Source organism: Eucyclogobius newberryi, unplaced genomic scaffold, assembly GCF_026437365.1.
Source record: "Eucyclogobius newberryi isolate DKJ021-1_F unplaced genomic scaffold, fEucNew1.0.hap1 SCAF_18, whole genome shotgun sequence".
NCBI classification, from domain to species: domain Eukaryota; kingdom Metazoa; phylum Chordata; class Actinopteri; order Gobiiformes; family Gobiidae; genus Eucyclogobius; species Eucyclogobius newberryi.
In genome coordinates, this window is record NW_027315812.1 from 4,332,111 (window position 1) to 4,356,110 (window position 24,000).

Sequence of the window (24,000 nt, forward strand, 5' to 3'; positions counted from 1 at the left end):
GTGTGTCAAATTTCATATAATTTCGCAAAACTAAACATTTAACCTCCATATAAAATCTGTAGGGGGCGCTGTGGCGCCAAATGAATTTATTTCACTTCAAGTAGGTTTAGGGCAAAGAGTTTAACAACTGATTCTAATTTGACGCAATTCGGACTTTATCTGCGCAAACGGCAGAAATTTTAAATATGGGAGATTTCTGAAATTTTAGTTACAGTTTGCGGCTTCGCCGCACAGAGACCGTGAGAGGTATCAATGTAATTTGGATAACTTTTGATGTCCCACTCCTCAGTAGCATTTTCACCAAATTTCAGCTTTTTAGGGCCAACGCCCTGGGAGGAGTTCGTAAAAGTACGACGTTTGGAAAGACTCCGAAGTCATGTTTAGCCATTTTTGAAGCAATATGGCCGACATTTGGTTCGGGGGACGGCGTTGCCGTAATAATATTTTTTACTTCTCTTGTCACCATCTACCTCTGCGCCAAATTTCATGATTCTACGATCAGATTTTTTTTGGGTCATTTCCCATCTCTCAATGCATTTTTGGTACATTTGGTGGCGCTGACGCGCCAATTTTTTTTATTTTAGAAAAGGGAAATAGCCAGAATGTAGAGAGGCACGATTTTTAGAGGTGTGCAAATTTTTGTGACTTTTCGTCAATGTTCACTGGGTGAAAAATAGGGGGGTTGGTCCCGAGAAGAAGAAGAAGAAGAAGAAAGAAAGAAAGAAAGAATAATATTCCGATGCGAAAACAATGTTTCCCATTTTTCAAATATCATAAACTATACATTTTCGGAAAGCGCTCGCGCTTTCCTACCTCATGGTGTGGGTCCCTGGTCACTGACGGGTACTTTCGATAATTTTGAGTGGGCTCCGCCCACTTTGTGTTTTTGGCCCTCTATACAGTAATAATGTTCAATTTTTGCATTACATGCTTATATGCACGGAACATGCAAGAGATGGGGAACGTATTCGTGAGCTACTTAGCGCAAATGAGTGCTTTATATGGGGATGATGTAAAGTGCTCGTTTAGTGCGAACTTTTGCACGGGCTTCGCCCGTTTACAACGGTAATGTTCCATTTTCCTACAACTAATTAGTATGCACGGGGCGTGCATGAGTGGAGGAGTGCGTTAGTGAGTGTTTGGAAGTGGGCGAGCGCTTCGCGCTCGATTTCGTGCGCACTACGTGCGCACTTTCGCAGCCGTGCTTCGCACGGCCTTACGAGATTAATAGGCCTCTCGCCAGCTTGTGGCGCTCGGGCCTAATAATAATAGTAATAATATAATAATGATAACAATGATAATAATAGTGATAATAATGATGATAATAATAATAATGATGATAATGATTATGATATAATAAAGATAATAATGATGATGATGATAATAATATTGATATAATATTGATAATAATAATGATAATAATAATATTAATCTCAGAATAAAGAAAGAAATGGCGTAAAAGACAGAGTTAAATGTGTTTGAAGCTCTAAACGGGCTCTAATGGCTCTGATTGGGGTCAGAATGGAAGCAGAGGGTTTAATGAGGTCAAGAGGCCGCTCAGACTCGCGCGGACACATAAGTGACCATCACTTTGTCCACTTAAGAGCGCGTGCGCGGCTCGTTCATTGGACAGATCCTCCCCACGCGGGCCTCTGCTGACCCCTGCTGGACCAAAGGAGTACAAGTATTGCTGCAGAATGTGTGACCTAAAGTACTAAATACACGTGAAAAATACTACTTAAGAGTATTAGTTACTTTTGTTATTTTAGGTCAGTCTCTTATTAGACACTGTATTCATTTATAAATACAAGTACTGCTGCAGTATGTGTGACTAAAAGTAAAACATGTGGTGGAAGAAGTACTCAATGTTGTTACTAAAAGTACAGAGGTATATGTCAAAAATTACTGAAGTAAAAGTAAAAGTATCACTTAAAAAATCTACGTTAGTCAAAGTTCTGAAGTATCGGTTTAAAAAAGGACTTTAAGAGAGACAAGTCAAAGTATTTGACACAGATTCTGAAAAGTTAAATGTCGAATAACTTTATTAATTTTTCCCGTGAATTCGATGAGTATTTTTTACAGAACGTCACGTGTCGAAACAGCTCCTCAGATCAAAAAGTACAAAGTATTCTCAGTAAAAACGACTGAAGTAAAGTACAGATACTTCAGAACAGAACAGTTTCATCTCCTGCAGATCAGAATGTTCTGGTGAAGCTGACCAAGGACACGCTTAAAACACGTTTAAAACAAGCTTAAAACACATTTAAAACACGTTTAAAACACGTTTAAAACATGCTTTAAACACGCTTAAAACACGTTTAAAACACGTTTAAAACATGTTTAAAACACGCTTTAAACACGTTTAAAACATGTTTAAAACACGTTTAAAACATGCGTTAAACACGCTTAAAACACGTTTAAAACATGTTTAAAACACGTTTAAAACACGCTTAAAACATGCTTTAAACATGTTTAAAACATGTTTAAAACACGTTTAAAACATGTTTAAAACATGCTTTAAACACGCTTAAAACACGTTTAAAACACGTTTAAAACATGTTTAAAACACGCTTTAAACATGTTTAAAACATGTTTAAAACACGTTTAAAACACGTTTAAAACATGCTTTAAACACGCTTAAAACACGTTTAAAACACGTTTAAAACATGTTTAAAACACGTTTAAAACACGTTTAAAACATGTTTAAAACATGCTTTAAACATGTTTAAAACATGTTTAAAACACGTTTAAAACACGTTTAAAACATGCTTTAAACACGCTTAAAACACGTTTAAAACACGTTTAAAACATGCTTTAAACACGCTTAAAACACGTTTAAAACACGTTTAAAACATGTTTAAAACACGCTTTAAACACGTTTAAAACATGTTTAAAACACGTTTAAAACATGCGTTAAACACGCTTAAAACACGTTTAAAACATGTTTAAAACACGTTTAAAACACGCTTAAAACATGCTTTAAACATGTTTAAAACATGTTTAGAACATGTTTAAAACACACTTAAAACACGTTTAAAACACGCTTTAAACATGTTTAGAACATGTTTAAAACACACTTAAAACACGTTTAAAACACGCTTTAAACATGTTTAAAACACGTTTAAAACATGTTTTAAACACGTTTTAAACACGTTTAAAACATGTTTAAAACACGTTTAAAACATGCGTTAAACACGCTTAAAACACGTTTAAAACATGTTTAAAACACGTTTAAAACACGCTTAAAACATGCTTTAAACACGTTTAAAACATGTTTAAAACACGTTTAAAACACGTTTAAAACATGCTTTAAACACGCTTAAAACACGTTTAAAACACGTTTAAAACACGCTTTAAACATGTTTAAAACATGTTTAAAACACGTTTAAAACACGTTTAAAACATGCTTTAAACACGCTTAAAACACGTTTAAAACACGTTTAAAACATGTTTAAAACACGTTTAAAACACGTTTAAAACATGTTTAAAACATGCTTTAAACATGTTTTAAAACACGTTTAAAACACGTTTAAAACATGCTTTAAACACGCTTAAAACACGTTTAAAACACGTTTAAAACATGTTTAAAACACGTTTAAAACATGCTTTAAACACGCTTAAAACACGTTTAAAACACGTTTAAAATATGTTTAAAACACGCTTTAAACACGTTTAAAACATGTTTAAAACACGTTTAAAACATGCGTTAAACACGCTTAAAACACGTTTAAAACATGTTTAAAACACGTTTAAAACACGCTTAAAACATGCTTTAAACATGTTTAAAACATGTTTAAAACACGTTTAAAACATGCGTTAAACACGCTTAAAACACGTTTAAAACATGTTTAAAACACGTTTAAAACATGCGTTAAACACGCTTAAAACACGTTTAAAACACGTTTAAAACACGCTTAAAACATGCTTTAAACATGTTTAAAACATGTTTAAAACACGTTTAAAACACGCTTAAAACATGTTTAAAACACGTTTAGAACATGTTTAAAACACACTTAAAACACGTTTAAAACACGCTTTAAACATGTTTAGAACATGTTTAAAACACACTTAAAACACGTTTAAAACACGCTTTAAACATGTTTAAAACATGTTTAAAACATGTTTTAAACACGTTTTAAACACGTTTAAAACATGTTTAAAACACGTTTAAAACATGCGTTAAACACGCTTAAAACACGTTTAAAACATGTTTAAAACACGTTTAAAACACGCTTAAAACATGCTTTAAACATGTTTAAAACATGTTTAAAACACGTTTAAAACACGTTTAAAACATGCTTTAAACACGCTTAAAACGCTTTAAACATGTTTAAAACATGTTTAAAACACGTTTAAAACACGTTTAAAACATGCTTTAAACACGCTTAAAACACGTTTAAAACACGTTTAAAACATGTTTAAAACACGTTTAAAACACGTTTAAAACATGTTTAAAACATGCTTTAAACATGTTTTAAAACACGTTTAAAACACGTTTAAAACATGCTTTAAACACGCTTAAAACACGTTTAAAACACGTTTAAAACATGTTTAAAACACGTTTAAAACATGCTTTAAACACGCTTAAAACACGTTTAAAACATGTTTAAAACACGCTTTAAACACGTTTAAAACATGTTTAAAACACGTTTAAAACATGCGTTAAACACGCTTAAAACACGTTTAAAACATGTTTAAAACACGTTTAAAACATGCTTAAAACATGCTTTAAACATGTTTAAAACATGTTTAAAACACGTTTAAAACACTTTTAAAACACGCTTAAAACATGTTTAAAACACGTTTAGAACATGTTTAAAACACACTTAAAACACGTTTAAAACATGTTTAAAACACGTTTAGAACATGTTTAAAACACACTTAAAACACGTTTAAAACACGCTTTAAACATGTTTAAAACATGTTTAAAACATGTTTTAAACACGTTTAAAACATGTTTAAAACACGCTTAAAACACGTTTGAAACATGTTTAAAACACGTTTAAAGCATGTTTAAAACACGTTTAAAACATGTTTAAAACACACTTAAAACACGTTTAAAACACGCTTTAAACATGTTTAAAACACGTTTAAAACACTTTTAAACAGACAATCTCTCAAAGTGTTAAAAAATCTACACAAAAAATATCCGTACAAATACAGCTAGTCAAGTATTTGTAGTGTTACTTTCCAGCTCTGACAAAGTACAAAGAACAGTACTTATACGTGGATATGGAGTAAAAACGCGCAGTATAAAGCGTCTTTCATTTCTTAGCTTCATGTGACGGAAATAGAACTGTTCACATTCTGGATTCAAATAAAACACAATGACAAACACAAGAACGACCAGAGCTTCAGAACAACTAAAGAGAGTCAAAGAGTTCAGCACAAAAGTTTAAAAGGATTCAGGGCTGAACGCGACTGAACGAGGCTGAACAAGGCCTTTTTCTGCTGTGAAAGTGAAACACGTGAGTTCAAAAGTCTGGGCCCTCAGCGTGGAGGTCGTGGAGGTCGAGGGCCTCTTGTCCCGGGTACATGGGGACAAGCTCCACCTCCACTGCACTCGGAGGGTCCGGGCGTGGCTCAGCGGCGCCCCCTGCAGTGTGGCTGGTTTCCCCGGCGACGTGAGGAACGGGAGAAGTGCTTCCGGAGGACGACTTCAGGCAGATCTGTGCGTAACTCAGCTTCTGAAGAAGAAGAAGCAGAGGAAGAAGCACGGTGAAGGAGCAGTACGAGCATGAACCTGCAGAGGGCGCTCAGAGCAGTACGAGCATGAACCTGCAGAGGGCGCTCAGAGCAGTACGAGCATGAACCTGCAGAGGGCGCTCAGAGCAGTACGAGCATGAACCTGCAGAGGGCGCTCAGAGCAGTACGAGCATGAACCTGCAGAGGGCGCTCAGAGCAGTACGAGCATGAACCTGCAGAGGGCGCTCAGAGCAGTACGAGCATGAACCTGCAGAGGGCGCTCAGAGCAGTACGAGCATGAACCTGCAGAGGGCGCTCAGAGCAGTACGAGCATGAACCTGCAGAGGGCGCTCAGAGCAGTACGAGCATGAACCTGCAGAGGGCGCTCAGAGCAGTACGAGCATGAATCTGCAGAGGGCGCTCAGAGCAGTACGAGCATGAACCTGCAGAGGGCGCTCAGAGCAGTACGAGCATGAATCTGCAGAGGGCGCTCAGAGCAGTACGAGCATGAACCTGCAGAGGGCGCTCAGAGCAGTACGAGCATGAACCTGCAGAGGGCGCTCAGAGCAGTACGAGCATGAATCTGCAGAGGGCGCTCAGAGCAGTACGAGCATGAACCTGCAGAGGGCGCTCAGAGCAGTACGTACAGAGTGTTGAGTTGGAGCAGAAGGTGGAGAAGTCTCAGCGGGTTTGTCCTTCTGAACGTCTGAACTCCTGAACACAAAACACACACCATCAGCCTGAACACTAAACACACACACACTCTCACACTCACACTCACACTCACACTCACTCTCACACTCACACTCACACTCACACTCACACTCACTCTCACTCTCACACTCACACTCACACTCACACTCACTCTCACACTCACTCACTCTCACACTCACACTCACACTCACTCACACTCACACTCACTCTCACACTCACTCTCACACTCACACTCACTCACTCTCACACTCACACTCACACTCACTCTCACACTCACTCACTCTCACACTCACACTCACACTCACTCTCACTCACACTCACTCTCACACTCACTCTCACACTCACACTCACTCACTCTCACACTCACACTCACACTCACACTCACACTCACTCTCACACTCACACTCACACTCACTCACTCTCACACTCACACTCACACTCACTCTCACTCACACTCACTCTCACACTCACTCTCACACTCACACTCACTCACTCTCACACTCACTCTCACACTCACACTCACTCACTCTCACACTCACACTCACACTCACACTCACTCTCACACTCACACTCACACACTCACACTCACACTCACACTCACACTCACACTCACTCTCACACTCACTCACACTCACACTCACACTCACACTCACTCACACACTCACACTCACACTCACACTCACACTCACACACACACACTCACACTCACACTCACACTCACTCTCACACTCACACTCACTCACACTCACACTCACACTCACACACACACACACACACTCACTCACACTCACACTCACACTCACACTCACACACACCATCAGCCTGAACACTAAACACACACCATCAGCCTGAACACTACACACACACACACACACAGAGGCGTGTTCAGTCTTACCTGTGCGACTCGTGCCACGCCCCCTTCAGAAGGGGCGGGGCAGACTGGACCTGGGGACAAACACAGGGACATTGTGACACTGGACACTGTGACATGTGGTGTGTGGCTGCATTACCCTGGTGTTGTGTGTAGGGGGCGCTGCAGAGGCCGAGAGCGGAGGGAAACTGGCCAGAGTGAGATCTGGACCAGGCTCTGTGGATCTGTCACTGACCATGTGCTCTCTCCTCTTCTGACCACTCCTGGACACACCACAGAAACATGTAATAACACATGATAATAACACATGATAATAATACAGAAACATGTAATAACACATGATAATAACACATGATAATAACACAGAAACATGTAATAACACATAACACACATAATAACACATGATAATAACAAACATGATAATAACACATGATAATAACATGCATGATAATAACACACATGATAATAACACATAATAACACACATGATAAAAACACACATGATAATAACACGCATGATGATAACACACATGATAATAACATGCATGATAATAACACATAATAACATGCATGATAATAACATATGATAATAACACATGATAATAACACGCATGATGATAACACACATGATAATAACACATGATAATAACACATGATAATAACATGCATGATAATAACACATAATAACATGCATGATAATAACACATGATAATAACACATGATAATAACACAGAAACATGTAATAACACATAATAACACACATGATAATAACACACATGATAATAACACATGAAAATAACACACATGATAATAACACATGAAAGTAATACACATGATAATAACACATGATAACACGCATGATAATAACACACATGATAATAACACATGATAATAACACAGAAACATGTAATAACACATAATAACACACATGATAATAACACACATGATAATAACACATGAAAATAACACACATGATAATAACACATGAAAGTAATACACATGATAATAACACATAATAACATGCATGATAATAACACATGATAATAACACATGATAATAACACAGAAACATGTAATAACACATAATAACACACATGATAATAACACACATGATAATAACACATGAAAATAACACACATGATAATAACACATGAAAGTAATACACATGATAATAACACATAATAACATGCATGATAATAACACATGATAATAACACATGATAATAACACAGAAACATGTAATAACACATAATAACACACATGATAATAACACACATGATAATAACACATGAAAATAACACACATGATAATAACACATGAAAGTAATACACATGATAATAACACATGATAACACGCATGATAATAACACATAATAACACACATGATAATAACACATAATAACATGCATGATAATAACACATGATAATAACACATGATAATAACACACATGATAATAACACATGATAATGACACACATGATAATAACACATAATAACACACATGATAACACATGATAATAACATGCATGATAATAACACATGATAATAACACATGATAACACAGATAACACATGATAACACACATGATAATAACACGCATGATAACACACATGATAATAACACATAATAACACGCATGATAATAACACATGATAATAACACATAATAATAACACACATGATAATAACACACATGATAATAACACATGATAATAACACGCATGATAACACACATGATAATAACACATGATAATAACATGCATGATAATAACATGCATGATAATAACACATGATAATAACACATAATAATAACACACATGATAATAACACACATGATAATAACACATGATAATAACACGCATGATAACACACATGATAATAACACATGATAATAACATGCATGATAACACATTATAATAACATGCATGATAATAACACATGATGATAACACATGATAATAACACGCATGATAACACACATGATAATAACACATGATAATAACATGATAATAACACATGATAACACAGATAACACATGATAACACAGATAACACATGATAATAACACACATGATAATAACACGCATGATAATAACACATGATAATAACACAATAATAACACATATGATAATAACACACATGATAATAACACATGATAATAACACACATGATAATAATACACATGATAATAACCCATGATAATAACACATGATAATAACACACATATGATAAACGGCTTAGTGAACACAGAAGTGGGTGGGGCTAGGGGTTAAAAGCTTGTGTATAGTCTTTATCCGACTCAAAGGACATAAGAGTGTGACGTTGTGTGTGACGTTGTGTGTGACGTGTGTGTGACGTTGTGTGTGACGTCGTGTGTGACGTGTGTGTGACGTGTGTGTGACGTTGTGTGTGACGTGTGTGTGACGTTGTGTGTGACGTTGTGTGTGACGTTGTGTGTGACGTTGTGTGTGACGTGTGTGTGACGTTGTGTGTGACGTTGTGTGTGACGTTGTGTGTGACGTGTGTGTGACGTTGTGTGTGACGTCGTGTGTGACGTGTGTGTGACGTGTGTGTGACGTTGTGTGTGACGTTGTGTGTGACGGTGTGTGTGACGTGTGTGTGACGTTGTGTGTGACGTGTGTGTGACGTTGTGTGTGACGTTGTGTGTGACGTGTGTGTGACGTTGTGTGTGACGTTGTGTGTGACGTTGTGTGTGACGTGTGTGTGACGTTGTGTGTGACGTGTGTGTGACATTGTGTGTGACGTGTGTGTGACGTGTGTGTGACATTGTGTGTGTGACGTTGTGTGTGATGTTGTGTGTGACGTTGTGTGATGTGTGTGACGTTGTGTGTGACGTTGTGTGTGACGTTGTGTGATGTTGTGTGTGACGTTGTGTGTGACGTTGTGTGTGACGTTGTGTGTGACGTTGTGTGTGACTTGTGTGTGTGACGTTGTGTGTGACGTTGTGTGTGACGTTGTGTGTGACGTTGTGTGTGACGTTGTGTGTGACGTTGTGTGTGACTTGTGTGTGTGACGTTGTGTGTGACGTTGTGTGTGACGTTGTGTGTGACGTTGTGTGTGACGTTGTGTGTGACGTTGTGTGTGACTTGTGTGTGTGACGTTGTGTGTGACGTGTGTGACGTTGTGTGTGACGTTGTGTGTGATGTTGTGTGTGACGTTGTGTGTGACGTTGTGTGTGATGTTGTGTGTGATGTTGTGTGTGATGTTGTGTGTGACGTTGTGTGCTCCTAAAGTACCTGTTGTGCTCTCCAGGGGGCGCTGAGTCGTTGGCTCCTCCTCTGATGTGTTTGCCTCGGCTCCGCCCTCGACTCGGTGGCGGGGCAAAGCCGCGCTCAGATCTGTAGTGCGGTCTCTGACCAGCAGAGGTCTTCGCTGAGTCCTGGGCCGGTCTCTGGTCTGAGTGGGACCAGCGAGAGCCTCTCCTGGACCAGAACAAGGACACGGTCAGACTGAGGTCGGACCGGGTCGGACCGGGGTCGAACCGGGGTCGGACCGGGGTCGGACCGAGGTCAGACCGAGGCCTGCTCTGACCTGCATCTTCTTACCTCGGCCTGAAGGGATTAAACGGTCTGAAGATGGCGCCGGCCGAAACGCCATTTACAAAGTTATTCACCAGCTCTGAAGGCGTCTGAAACACAAGCAAAGCCAAATATAAGTATAGTATAAGTATAAGTATACCAAGTATACAAATATACCAAGTATACCAAGTATACCAAGTATACCAAGTATACCAAGTATACCAAGTATACAAATATACCAAGTAAACAGTTAATACAGTAGTCACATTCCTCCCGCATCAGGAGCCTGTGTTTGTTTGTTTGTGTGTTTGTTTGTGCCGTTACCTGTTTACCCTCTGCGTCCTGGCCCTGTGCCGCCCACATGTCGTTGGTGAAGTCGTACAGTTGCTCGTGCAGCTCGGGGCAGTTCTGGGGGCCGTTCTGGGGGCCGTTCTGGGGGTAGTAGGAGTAGGTCCCGGGGCCGGGCTCTTTGGGCTTGGGGCCGTAGGTCGTGGCTGCCATGGTTTTGGCCTTGATTCGCACCATGAGAGGTTTTCCCTGGAACTCCCGCACCTCCTCCCGCAGATATCTGTAGGCCTGAGACAAGAGGGTGAACACAACAGGCCTGGCACAAACGTCACATGAAGAGGAGAAACATCACCTGCTCAGCGTCCGCCTCCGACTCAAACGTCACAAACCAGTTGTCGTTTCTCACAAACTCACAGCTCAGAAAGGTGGGCAGCTTGTGGCAGGTGAAGAGCGCCTGCACCTCCTGCAGGGGCGTGGTCTGAGGGATCTCCCTGAGGATCACCACACATCTGCTCTGATGCGGTCTGAACTTCTGCCCACAGGGGGCGACCTGCACCAGGGGCAGCGCTGTGGCAGAGACATTCATCAGCTGGATCATCACAACACGCTCGTTATGTAAATGTACATTTGAGGATGTCTTTGATGAGCTCCAGGTCAGAGGTCACAGACTTCACTTGGTCCAGACTGATGAGGGTGGAGATGGGCAGGTACTGGTCCCTGTCCATCTGAGACTTCAGGTAAAGGTCATTACTCAGGTGCTCCCTGGACAGAGAGGGAGGTTACAGTGTGTGTGTGTGTGTGTGTGTGAGAGTGTGTGTGTGTGTGAGAGTGTGTGTGTGAGAGTGTGTGAGAGTGTGTGTGTGTGTGTGTGTCTGTGTGTGTGTGTGTGTACCTGCTGAGGCAGGACTCCAGGACCCTCTGCAGCTGCTCCCGGACCACGTCTGGGACCGGGTCAACATTGAGGGACGACACAGAGTTTAGCTCAGAATACAAGGCTGGGGTCAGGGCAGGGGCCAGGGCAGGGGCCAGGACAGGAGCAGGCTCCGAGGCCAGGCCAAGGGCAGGGGCCAGGGCAGGGGCCAGGGCAGGGGCCAGGGCAGGGGCCAGGGCAGGGGCCAGGGCAGGCTCCGGAGCGGGGGCAGACGTGGAGGTGAGGGCCGGGGCCAGGCTCAGAGCCGGTGTCTCTCCGTTCACAGTGGTCTCTGAGCAGAACAGCTCAAACTGAAGCCAGGGGTCGAAGACAACGTCGGGCTCCAGGAGCCCCATGGTCTCCAGGCACAGCTCTGGGGCCAAGCCTGAGGAGAGAAGACAGTTTAAACAGAGCAGCCTCTCCCTGTATTCTCCTCCTTCAGTTACGCACCGGTGTGGTCAGGCTGGACGTGGTCAGGCTGGACGCTGCCGTACTGGACCCACTGATCCTCTGGAGTCTCAGTGCTGAAGGTGAACGTGGCTCCGGTCCAGGCCTTGGCCTCAGGATTCAGGACACTTTTAGTCACAGGCTCCTGAGGCTCCTGAGGCTCCTGAGGCTCCTGAGGCTCCTGAGGCTCCTGAGGCTCCTGAGACATAATCCCCATGTTACATTTGTTAAAGGGAGAACACATTCAAAGGGATCTGCAGGAGACACATGAGAAGGTAGAAGAGTGTGACTTACGTTGCCCGTGTGCCAGTCCCAGACGCAGGCTCCCTGTGCGCTCACCATGCTGTACGGAAAGGCCCCGAGCAGAGCCATGGCGGGCTGGAGCTCCGACACAGAGACCGGGACGTGCTCGAGGCTGGTCGGTGGGACGGGTTCTGCCTGAGCCACGCCCTGAGCCACGCCCTGAGCCACGCCCTGAGCCACGCCCTCACAGCTCTGCTCCAGCCCCAGTTTGATCCACATGTGCGGGTAGAGCTGGCACGCAGACACTTCCTCCCCCAGCAGCTCCGACACCATGTGCCTCATGCCGCACTCCTCATCCTCCAGGGGCGCCGTGCAGCTCGGGGCCGGGCCACAGTGGATCTCGTAGGACGGAGTGGAGGCGTAGACGTCTATCTGACCTGGATCCACCTCTGCAAACGCCGGCTCTCCCCCGTTCACAGGACTACAGGACACTTCCCTTTGGTCTGGAGAGGGGGCGCTGTGGTGCACGTGTGCATCAGCCTGTTCCTCTGAGGGTTCATCTGAGGGTTCCTCTGAGGGTTCATCTGAGGGTTCATCTGAGGGTTCCTCTGAGGGTTCATCTGAGGGTTCATCTGAGGGTTCATCTGAGGGTTCCTCTGAGGGTTCCTCTGAGGGTTCCTCTGAACTGCCCTCACGCTCTGTATGTTCTGTGTGTTCTAACAGCTCTTCTTGTGTGAGAGGAAAACACTTCCTGTACTTCTCGATGTCGTGCGGTCTTGGCGCCGTGTCCGTTCCCGTGGTCATTTCGCGAGGACCTCCATCCACGCACACGGCAGGCAGCAGTAATGTTTTGGGACAAACGCTCAGAGCTGAAGTTGTATTTTCATAATCTGAAGCTAAACTGTGGTCTTCGCTCTGACCTGACTCCAGGGGGGTCCTGTCTTCCCTCTGACCTGACTCCAGGGGGGTCCTGTCTTCCCTCTGACCTGACTCCAGGGGGGTCCTGTCTTCCCTCTGATCTGACTCCAGGGGGGTCCTGTCTTCCCTCTGATCTGACTCCAGGGGGGTCCTGTCTTCGCTCTGACCTGACTCCAGGGGGGTCCTGTCTTCCCTCTGACCTGACTCCAGGGGGGTCCTGTCTTCCCTCTGACCTGACTCCAGGGGGGTCCTGTCTTCCCTCTGACCTGACTCCAGGGGGGTCCTGTCTTTCCTCTGATCTGACTCCAGGGCGGTCCTGTCTTCCCTCTGACCTGACTCCAGGGCGGTCCTGTCTTCCCTCTGACCTGACTCCAGGGCGGTCCTGTCTTCCCTCTGACCTGACTCCAGGGGGGTCCTGTCTTCGCTCTGACCTGACTCCAGGGGGGTCCTGTCTTCGCTCTGACCTGACTCCAGGGGGGTCCTGTCTTCACTCTGACCTGACTCCAGGGCGGTCCTGTCTTCCCTCTGACCTGACTCCAGGGCGGTCCTGTCTTCCCTCTGATCTGACTCCAGGGGGGTCCTGTCTTCGCTCTGACCTGACTCCAGGGGGGTCCTGTCTTCACTCTGACCTGACTCCAGGGGGGTCCTGTCTTCACTCTGACCTGACTCCAGGGCGGTCCTGTCTTCCCTCTGACCTGACTCCTCGGCGGTCCCGTCTTCACTTTGACCTAACTCTGACCTGACCTGATTTGGGAGTCTGTTTTCCGTCTGCTCTCGGTGCGATTTCTCCGTTTCGTGGTCAAGTAAACGCTGCAGATTAAACTCGTCTTGTGTGCGTTTTAGGGCGTGGCTTGACTCCGCCTGCGTTTCCTCGGCGCTCGTGACATCGGGAGACGAGTGCCGGGGATCAGCCTCCGTCTCCTTGTCACAAACGGCGGGCGAACTCACCTCACGCCGTCTCAGATCCTCCCGTTGCGTCGCACTCATACTTTCCACCGCGCGGGGACTTGACGGCGAAGGTTCTTCTCCGCGGACCTGATGTTGAGGTTCAGTGCCGAGCATGTCCCGTTCTCCCGGCGCGACGGCGGGTCCTAAACTCCTTTCGGTGACATCCCGTCGGTTTGGACTATGACGTGGCGCGGCGTCTGTCCGGACCGTATCGTCAGTCGTGTGAAGCCGCGGCGGCGTTGGACCCGCGGTTGAAGATGCCGTCTCCAAACGCCGCTCGTTCTGACTCTTTTCTCCCGTCTGCTCCTCTGAATTCTCATCGAAGCCGTTTTCTTTATCCGGAGTTTGGAGTTTGGACACGACGTCGGGATCGGTCAAGTCTGTTCCTTGTCCTGAACTTGACCAGTCCTCTTCAGCGGTCTGCCCTGGTTCAGCCGGATGTAATCTAGGTTCAAACTCTGGTTCTTGAGCCGGTACGCCGCTCAAACCGCCCTCCGCTTGTTCCTCTGCCGGCTCGTCTGCGCCTGTCGCCGTCTCAAATCCAGCGTCTCCGCCCTCACGCGTCTCCGCCGGCCATCTTGCTCCTGACCACTGCTCCGTCTCGGTCAGGCCTCGCTCCCCCTCGTCTCCCTGTTGTCGGTCCGTTGTTTTGTTCGATTTCTCCTCCAGGTGAACGTTCCGAACCGCCGTGCTAAAGTCTGATTCGGGAAACGACTGGAAGCTCGTGCGACCGGTGGAGGGATCGGCCGGTTTAAAATCTCGTTTGTGGAATTGAACAGTTGCGTTATTTCCCCGACAACTCGCCGACGTCTCCTCGCACCTCTCGGCGTCGGGATACTGGTCGCGGGACAGCTCGGGGGGCTCGGCAGGTAAAGTCCGAGCGCTCGCCGTCTCTCCCGGGTCGCGTGACTGCGGCTCCGGGGCGAGGGATTGGCCGTCGCCGTGGTCCAGGTCCTCGGCGTCGATGGGGCAAAGGCTGTAGAAGCTCTGGGTCCGCTTTTCGAAGCCTTCCCCGAGGGCGGCGGTCACAACGCACACCTCGTCACCGGTATCCCCCAAAACACTGCCCGCTCCACTCAGCACGGGCCTTTCCTGGGCTGGGGCGACGTGGGGGAGAAATGACCTCACGCGCTCAGGGGTCCGTGTAGCACAACAGTCTGTGGTGAGTTTAAGCGTTACCTCCGTTCGATCCTGAACTTCTGGACTCGCGGAGAAGCATTTGGAAGAGTCTTTGATGAACTTGTCTCTGCTCGTTACCGCTTTAGGACCGGCGGACAGCGCTCCTGTTGGTCCCGTGTTGGCAGAGCGGCTGTCGCTGGTGGGACCGGTGGAGATAATAATAGCCTGGGGAGCTCCCGGCCCCGTCCCGCTCCTCGTGGGGGTCTGTCCTCTTAGCAAAAGCCCATTGGGTTCAGTCCCACGTGTCGCTTTGGTGATGTTGCCCTTCTCGTCCTGCTCGCTCAGCTCTGTTGCCACATGCCGGACCACTTGCCGGAGGCGCTCGCGGGCGGCGGTGTCCGGGGCCGGCGGCTCCAGCAGACCGCTCCTCTCGTCCGGCGGCGGCAGCTCTTTACTGAAACAGCAGCCCATGGCGAGGGGCCTGCGGTAGGAACAGAACCGACTGAGCGCATGGGCAGCTGGTGTGAGAAAGCACATGGGCCCCCTCGCACTGCCCCAGACCCCCTCACACCCCCTCGCTCTGCCCCAGACCCCCTCACACCCCCTCGCACTGCCCCAGACCCCCTCACACCCCCTCGCACTGCCCCAGACCCCCTCACACCCCCTCGCTCTGCCCCAGACCCCCTCACACCCCCTCGCTCTGCCCCAGACCCCCTCACACCCCCTCAGACCCCTCGCTCCCCCTCACACCACTCACACCCCAGAATAACTCTGATCTCACATGTGCCTGCCACTCACCCGCCTCCCCGGCCTCCCCCCGGCCTCCCCCTGGCCTCCCCCCGCTCTGCCCCACTCAACAGCCCCTAGTTAGGCCACGCTTTGAGACCTGTCAGCCAATCGCGGGGCAGCTCGGTGCCGGGGACACGCCTCTCTGTCCCTCCTCTTTTTAAACCCTCACCATCGGTCATCCTCTGTCACACCACTGCCCCCTACTGCCTGAGCACTGCATCAGCACGCTGACCACAGCTGACCACTCGCACTTTCCTACAGCTGACCACTCATGTTTAGAGTGAATAAATAAGAACACTAAATGTGGAAGTAGGCGTGGCTTTTAGATAGGATTTGAAAACACCCCGTCCAAATAATTTTGTGCGGGGGCCGACTAGGCGAAAATACGAGTAGCTTCGGCATTCTCCAGACTAATAAAAAGTACTTAAACCATTTCCGGTTATGGAAAGCCAATCTGCATATCGCGGCGTATTTTCCGACGCTTTTACAAAATAAAGCGGCGCTTTTAACGCGGTTTGACTTTACGCCATACGCCATAAAAAAAGCGCTGTAATTTACGCCAGACGGCGCTTGCCATTCTCTTAGGCCAAGAAGAAAACCTGACCGAGCTGGATTTCAAAACCCGACCTTAAACATTTTATCGCATATTCACTGGCCGTAATTTCGAGAACGTCAAATTGTGAGAGAATCCAAAAGCTGCGGGAAAAAATCACCTGTGGGGATCGTAAGATATGAAAAACGCCGCACTTTTCATAGGTTTGGTTTTACCTACGGGCGCGTCCATGTTTGCAGATGCAACCGGCGCAGAGGCTCATATTTGGGCCGCGTGCAGACCGCAGCCATGTTATGATAATATAATAGATCCATGGGCGATATGCACGCCGGTGTTTCAGTGGTGAAGTTATTTGGCGAGACTGTCGAAAAGTGCTCACATCATCAAGTGACAATAAGAACAATAGTGAACGTAGAGCTCAGCGAACACGCGCGCAGGGCGATAGCGCCGCGGACCACGGCGCGGACCACAACAGAGCGGCTCTTTTCCTATTTTATTCAATATCTGCATATCAATACGGCCACACCAATGTGAAGCGCTCACTTCTGAGAAAAGAAAACTGTCTGCAAAACCTGTGCGAGTATTTTAAAATATATTTAAAAAATAAATAAATAATCCGACCTCCTGGCCTGGATGTTACCGGAAACACACCATTTTTTTCTAAATGATGGCCACACGCGGCTCATAAGTGGCGGAGTGTGATCATATTGGCTTCCCGTATCATCGAGCGCATTTGTACAAGAAGTTTCAGCATTCTCCGGACCACGGCTCAGCAGCCAATCAGAGCCGAGCACACAAGTTTTGTTGACCAATCAGCGCGGAGCATGCAAATTTTCACTTGTACGCAGTAAACTGTCACGGCGGACAAGGGTCCAACGATTTAATGATAATATTCCCTTTTTTTCCTAAGCTTCATTAATAAAATGCCCGTCCAAAATACGGGAGGACGGCCCCCAATCTAAAAGCCAGGAAGTGGGCGTGGCCAATAAACTAAAAATCTGGATTTTATTGAGAGTTTCTCCATATTCAGACGATCTTTTGCGTTAAACGTGTCTTTAATGTAGGTTTAAATATCAGACAAAAGGTAAATGTTTATAATGTTCAGAAATATCACCTTTAACTCTAATTTTATCACTTCATATTTTTTTGGTCAGTTCTTTTTGTAGCTTTTCTTCTTGACATTCACACGTGGCTCGTCTTCACTGATGGTTTTGACTTTTTACATTCTTTATATGGAATTTTCAAACATATTTTTAGACTCAAACTGTAAATGAACAGAAATACTTTGGACTCTAATTTGTCTTTTAAAAAACATGTCAAAGTGTTAAAAATGCTGTGTTGATGACAAAATGAGATGCATTAAAATCAAAAGAGCTTTAAAAATATTAGATAAAAAAATCGTATTCATATCTTCACAGCCCGATACTTCAGAAATATAAAATACATATATATCCAATTATTATTAGTTTGTTCAATTCATGAAAGTTTAGAACTGAGTCTTATTCACAGTTTAGTATCTTTATATAAACTGTAGATATCAAATATATGTATGAAATTATGAAGCAAATAAAACTAAATGTGTTTTATATTTCAGACTTTATCGTTTCAGTGAATCCAGTGTAAATAATAATAATAATAATAATAATAATAATAATAATAATAATAATAATAATAATATATAATAATAGTAATATAATATATTCCATGTGTTTATTTCTGGCAGTGATTTGTGTGAAAAGCACTTGTTTAAGTGCTAAATGAGGCTGTGATATGGCAGTTAATAGGTGTAATATCTGGGTTATTGTGATATTTGAATATCCTGTACTCTTTTGACACAATGGCTTCAGTCGTTAGTCAAACGAGGACAAAACGACTGCAATTAAATCAAGATTAATTCAGACTTAACGAGGAAAAGCGTGATTCAAATCTGTCCTTTTCATTGTAAAAACAGAGCATTTGTCTGGACGAGCTGGGCCTCGTTACCGAGTCTTTGTGATAGATTTGTGTGAAATATTGTGCTTTTTTGACCTCTTCATAAAGTAATAAAGTAATAAAATACTGTTGGCAGCGGTGGGATTCGAACCCACGCCCCCGAAGAGACTGGAGCCTTAATCCAGCGCCTTAGACCGCTCGGCCACGCTACCACATGCAATAAACACGGTCATGTCAAATAGAGCCCCCTATAGTACAGCACCACCACTGCACCTGAGCCACGTGACAAACAAACAAAAACAAACAAACAAACAAACAAACAGACAGAGAGAGTTCTTACCGTGATGACGTTAGATCCGCAGCTTCATCAACTTTTACACCATTTCCATCGGTAAAAAGCACATTTCCATCGGTAAAAAGCACATTTCCATCGGTAAAAAGCACATTTCCATCGGTAAAAAGCACATTTCCATCGGTAAAAAGCACATTTTCAGAGCTGCATTTGAGCTGAACACGTTCCCATCGCACATTTGTAAAAGCTGAAGTCAAGTTTCAAGTCTATTTCTGTCCAAATCCACAGTTTGAACGCGTTTTCGAAGCAAATTAAACACATTTACACAGCGCGCGCACGCGCTCCCGCAAAGACACGCATGCGCAGAACACACATGTCACACAAACATTAAAAAGTGAAGTTTAGACGCATTATTATGAAGTTTAGTGCACGTTTATGACATTTAGACACATTATTATGAAGTTTAGTGCACGTTTATGACATTTAGACGCATTACTATGAAGTTTAGTGCACGTTTATGACATTTAGACACATTATTATGAAGTTTAGTGCACGTTTATGACATTTAGACACATTATTATGAAGTTTAGTGCACGTTTATGACATTTAGACGCATTATTATGAAGTTTAGTGCACGTTTATGACATTTAGACGCATTATTATGAAGTTTAGTGCACGTTTATGACATTTAGACGCATTATTATGAAGTTTAGTGCACGTTTATGACATTTAGACGCATTATTATGAAGTTTAGTGCACGTTTATGACATTTAGACGCATTATTATGAAGTTTTGTGCACGTTTATGATCTGTAGACGCATTATTATGAAGTTTGGCGCACGTTTATGATCTTTATACGTATTATTATGAAGTTTAGTGCACGTTTCTGACATTTAGACGCATTATTATGAAGTTTGGCGCACATTTATGACTTTTATACGTATTATTATGAAGTTTAGCGCATTTTTATGACACTTAGACGCATTATTGTGAAGTTTAGTGCACGTTTATGACTTTTAGACGGATTATTATGAAGTTTAGCGCATTGTAATGATCTTAAGACGCATTATTATGAAGTTTAGCGCATTTGTATGACCTATATACGCATTATGATGTTTAGCGCACGTTTATGACCTTTAGACGCGCGCATTTGTATGATCTTTAGACATATTATGAAGTTTAGCGCATTTTTATGACCTTTAGATGTATTATTATGAAGTTTAGCGCACGTTTATGACCTTTAGACGCATTGTCATAAAGTTAGGCGCACATTTATGATCTTTAGACGCATTAATATGAAGTTTAGCGCATTTTTATGACCTTTAGAAGCATTACTATAAAGTTTAGCACATTTTTATGACTTTTATACGCATTATTATGGAGTTTGGCGCACATTTATGACCTTTAGACTTATTATGAAGTTTGGCGCACATTTATGACTTTTAGACTTATTATTGTGAAGTTTAGTGCACGTTTATGACCTTTAGACTTATTATTATGAAGTTTAGCGCACATTTATGATCTTTAAACGCATTATTATGAAGTTTGGCGCACTTTTGTGACCTTTGACACGGGCTTGAGGGCGGTTTGAGGCCGCGCGGGAGGAGAGCCTCAGGAGGGGCCAAACCGCTGCACGATCTGCGTCAGTGCTGCCGCCGTTGCCATGGAAACGTGGACAGAGCGTGTTCTCGTGTGTTGCACTTAGTTTGGAGGGATTCAATGTGGGGAATATGGATCATATCTTTACACTGCCTCAGAAAAGATGAATAAAAGTTGAAATACACAGAAAGTTGTAAGTGATGACGTGCTGTGGGCGGAGCCAGGTGCTGTGGGCGGAGCCAGGATGCCTTTCAAACAAAACACAAACTACACATTTCACACAATTATATTTCCGATTTGACTCAACATTTGTGTAGTTTATAATTGTACTTCCTGGTTGGACGTGAGCACAAATATAACATAGATGTCGTGTTAAGTGACCATCTAGGGATGAGCCCCAGGTGCAGAGCAGCAGTTCAAGACGCTCCTCTGTCGCTGAACTCTCGCCCGTTCTGTTACATGTGAAGTGTTCAGATTCAAGACAGATAGAGACTGTGTGTGTCCCTCATGTTCCTCGTACAAATAATGCCAAAAAGTCACATCTCAGAAAAAATATTTCAGGCGTCAGACCAAATAACTGAAGGAAAATAACAATCACAAATGACACAAATACACAAATGAATAAACACGTAAAATGTGGACTGCTAAACATTAGAGCAATTTCCTCCAAATCGCTCTTAGTTAATGAATTAATTAGTGACTATAACATAGATCTTCAGCTCGAACTGAAACGTGGCTTCAACAAGACGACTACGTCAGACTAAATGAGTCCACCCCACCCACCCATGTTAACCCCACCCACCCATGTTAACCCCACCCACCCATGTTAACCCCACCCACTCATGTTAACCCCACCCACCCATGTTAACCCCACCCACCCATGTTAACCCCACCCACCCATGTTAACCCCACCCACCCATGTTAACCCCACCCACCCATGTAAACCCCACCCACTCATGTTAACCCCACCCACCCATGTTAACCCCACCCACCCATGTTAACCCCACCCACTCATGTAAACCCCACCCACTCATGTTAACCCCACCCACCCATGTTAACCCCACCCACCCATGTTAACCCCACCCACCCATGTAAACCCCACCCACTCATGTTAACCCCACCCAGCCATGTTAACTTTCAGACTGCCAGGAGCACAGGCCGAGGTGGTGGTGTGGCAGTGATCTCCCACTCAAGCCTACTCATGAGCCCTAAAACTAACAATGCATTTCACTCATTTGAAAGCCTTATGCTGTCGATCACATGTCCAAATATGAAAAACCAAAAAGGAGTTTTGTTCATAGTTATCTACCGACCTCCTGGTCCCTACTCAGAGTTTTTAACAGAGTTTTCTGACTTTATATCAAACTTAGTGTTAGCCTGGGATAAAATAGTTATAGTTGGAGACTTTAATATCCACGTGAACATGAGTGATGACTCTCTCAGTAATGCCTTCAGCGCCTTGTTAGACAGCATTGGTTTCACTCAGAATGTAAATAAAGCGACTCACACTCACAAGAACACTCTGGATCTTGTCCTAACGTATGGAACAGAGATTAGTGACCTCATTGTCCTCCCTCAAAACCCTATATTGTCAGATCATTTCCTAATTACCTTTCAGTTTATTCTTAAAGATCATCCAGTCCCACAAAATAAAGTTATAATGAAAAGGACAATATCTGAAAAATCTATCTCAAAATTCAAAGAAATAATAGAGCCAATATTCAGTGACATGTCATGTGATCATGTCATGTGATCATGTCATGTGATCACGTCATGTGATCATGTCATGTGATCACGTCATGTGATCATGTCATGTGATCATGTCATGTGATCATGTCATGTGATCATGTCATGTGATCATGTCATGTGATCATGTCATGTGATCCTGCTGAGAACAGCTTTAGTCCCAGTTTAAGTGATCAATGCGTCGACTTGACCATGAATTCTCTGAAGTCTGCTCTTGACGTTGTCGCGCCGTTAAAACAGAAGGTCATTAGGCCAAAGCGCGCCTCCCCATGGTACAACCAAGAACTGCGTTCACATAAACAAAGAGTTAGAAAGTTAGAGGGATTATTTCGTCGCTCTCACACAGAAGAATCCCTAAAAGCATGGAAAAGTTGCCTGCTGTCCTATAAGCAGGCTCTGCGTAAGGCCCAAACCAGATATTATTCAAATCTAATAGAAGTCAACAAAAGTAACACTAAATTCCTTTTCATCACTGTAGCCATGGTAACAAACTGTCACAGCAGTAGAGCCCTCAATCCCAGCTACACTTAGCTCTGATGATTTCCTCCTATTTTTTAACAATAAAATAAAAATCAGAGATAAATTAGATGAAATTACCCCCGCTATTAGCCCAGAACTAGCCCAAGCTGTAAATCTAACGTCCCATATAAATCCACCTGTAAACTTAGAAAGGTTCACAGCTGTTGATCAAGCAGAGATAACTTCAGCCACTATGTCCTCTAAAAGCTCAACTTGTGTCCTAGACCCCATTCCAAGCAGACTCCTCAAAGACATTCTCCCCCTAATTATAGACCCTATTCTTAATATAATAAATACTTCACTAGAAAGTGGTTATGTTCCACAGTCCTTCAAACATGCAGTCATTAAACCTCTTCTGAAAAAGCCTCATCTAGATCCCGACCTATTGGTAAACTACAGACCTATTTCAAATCTTCCCTTCGTCTCTAAAATCCTTGAAAAAGTTGTAGTAAAACAGCTTTGTCGCCACCTGCAGGACAATAACTTATTTGAAGTTTTCCAGTCAGGGTTCAGAGCCCACCACAGCAGGGTTCAGAGCCCACCACAGCAGAGTTCAGAGCCCACCACAGCAGGGTTCAGAGCCCACCACAGCAGGGTTCAGAGCCCACCACAGCACTGAAACTGCACTAGTTAAAGTCACAAATGATTTGTTATTAGCCGCTGACGATGGACTGGTCTCAATCCTGGTTCTGTTGGACCTCAGCGCAGCGTTTGACACCATCGACCACAACATTCTACTGCAGAGGTTAGAATGTGATGTAGGTGTTGGAGGAACAGCCCTCAGCTGGTTTAAATCCTATCTATCTGATAGGTTCCAATTTGTTAATGTAAACCAGAGCTCCTCACCAAGCTCTAAAGTAATTTACGGTGTGCCACAGGGTTCGGTACTCGGTCCA

The 24,000-nt window shown here is 44.1% G+C and overlaps 1 protein-coding gene and 1 non-coding gene across 4 annotated transcripts; both read right to left on the reverse strand.

Moving 5' to 3' along the window:
* Positions 1-4,903: 4,903 nt before the first annotated feature.
* LOC140364305 (uncharacterized) lies at positions 4,904-19,499 on the reverse strand. 3 transcript variants are annotated; one of them, XM_072450403.1, is made up of 13 exons: positions 19,289-19,499; positions 12,741-16,155; positions 12,450-12,645; positions 11,982-12,384; positions 11,715-11,851; positions 11,442-11,656; positions 11,126-11,377; positions 10,829-10,911; positions 10,520-10,705; positions 7,410-7,533; positions 7,295-7,344; positions 6,333-6,399; positions 4,904-5,687 (listed from the first exon to the last, which is right to left on the reverse strand). In XM_072450403.1, exons 2-13 carry the CDS (start codon positions 16,143-16,145, stop codon positions 5,475-5,477), a joined length of 5,331 nt encoding a protein of 1,776 aa, XP_072306504.1. In that variant the 5' UTR covers positions 16,146-16,155; positions 19,289-19,499; the 3' UTR covers positions 4,904-5,474. The 3 variants fall into 3 exon arrangements, with proteins under 3 accessions (XP_072306504.1, XP_072306503.1, XP_072306502.1); XM_072450402.1 differs by lacking the exon at positions 19,289-19,499 and having other exon boundaries at positions 4,905-5,687; positions 12,450-12,627; positions 12,741-16,212; XM_072450401.1 differs by lacking the exon at positions 19,289-19,499 and having other exon boundaries at positions 4,905-5,687; positions 12,741-16,212.
* Positions 19,079-19,160, reverse strand: trnal-aag (transfer RNA leucine (anticodon AAG)). Its single transcript has one exon. It is a non-coding gene; the product is annotated as a tRNA-Leu (tRNA).
* Positions 19,500-24,000: the final 4,501 nt, after the last annotated feature.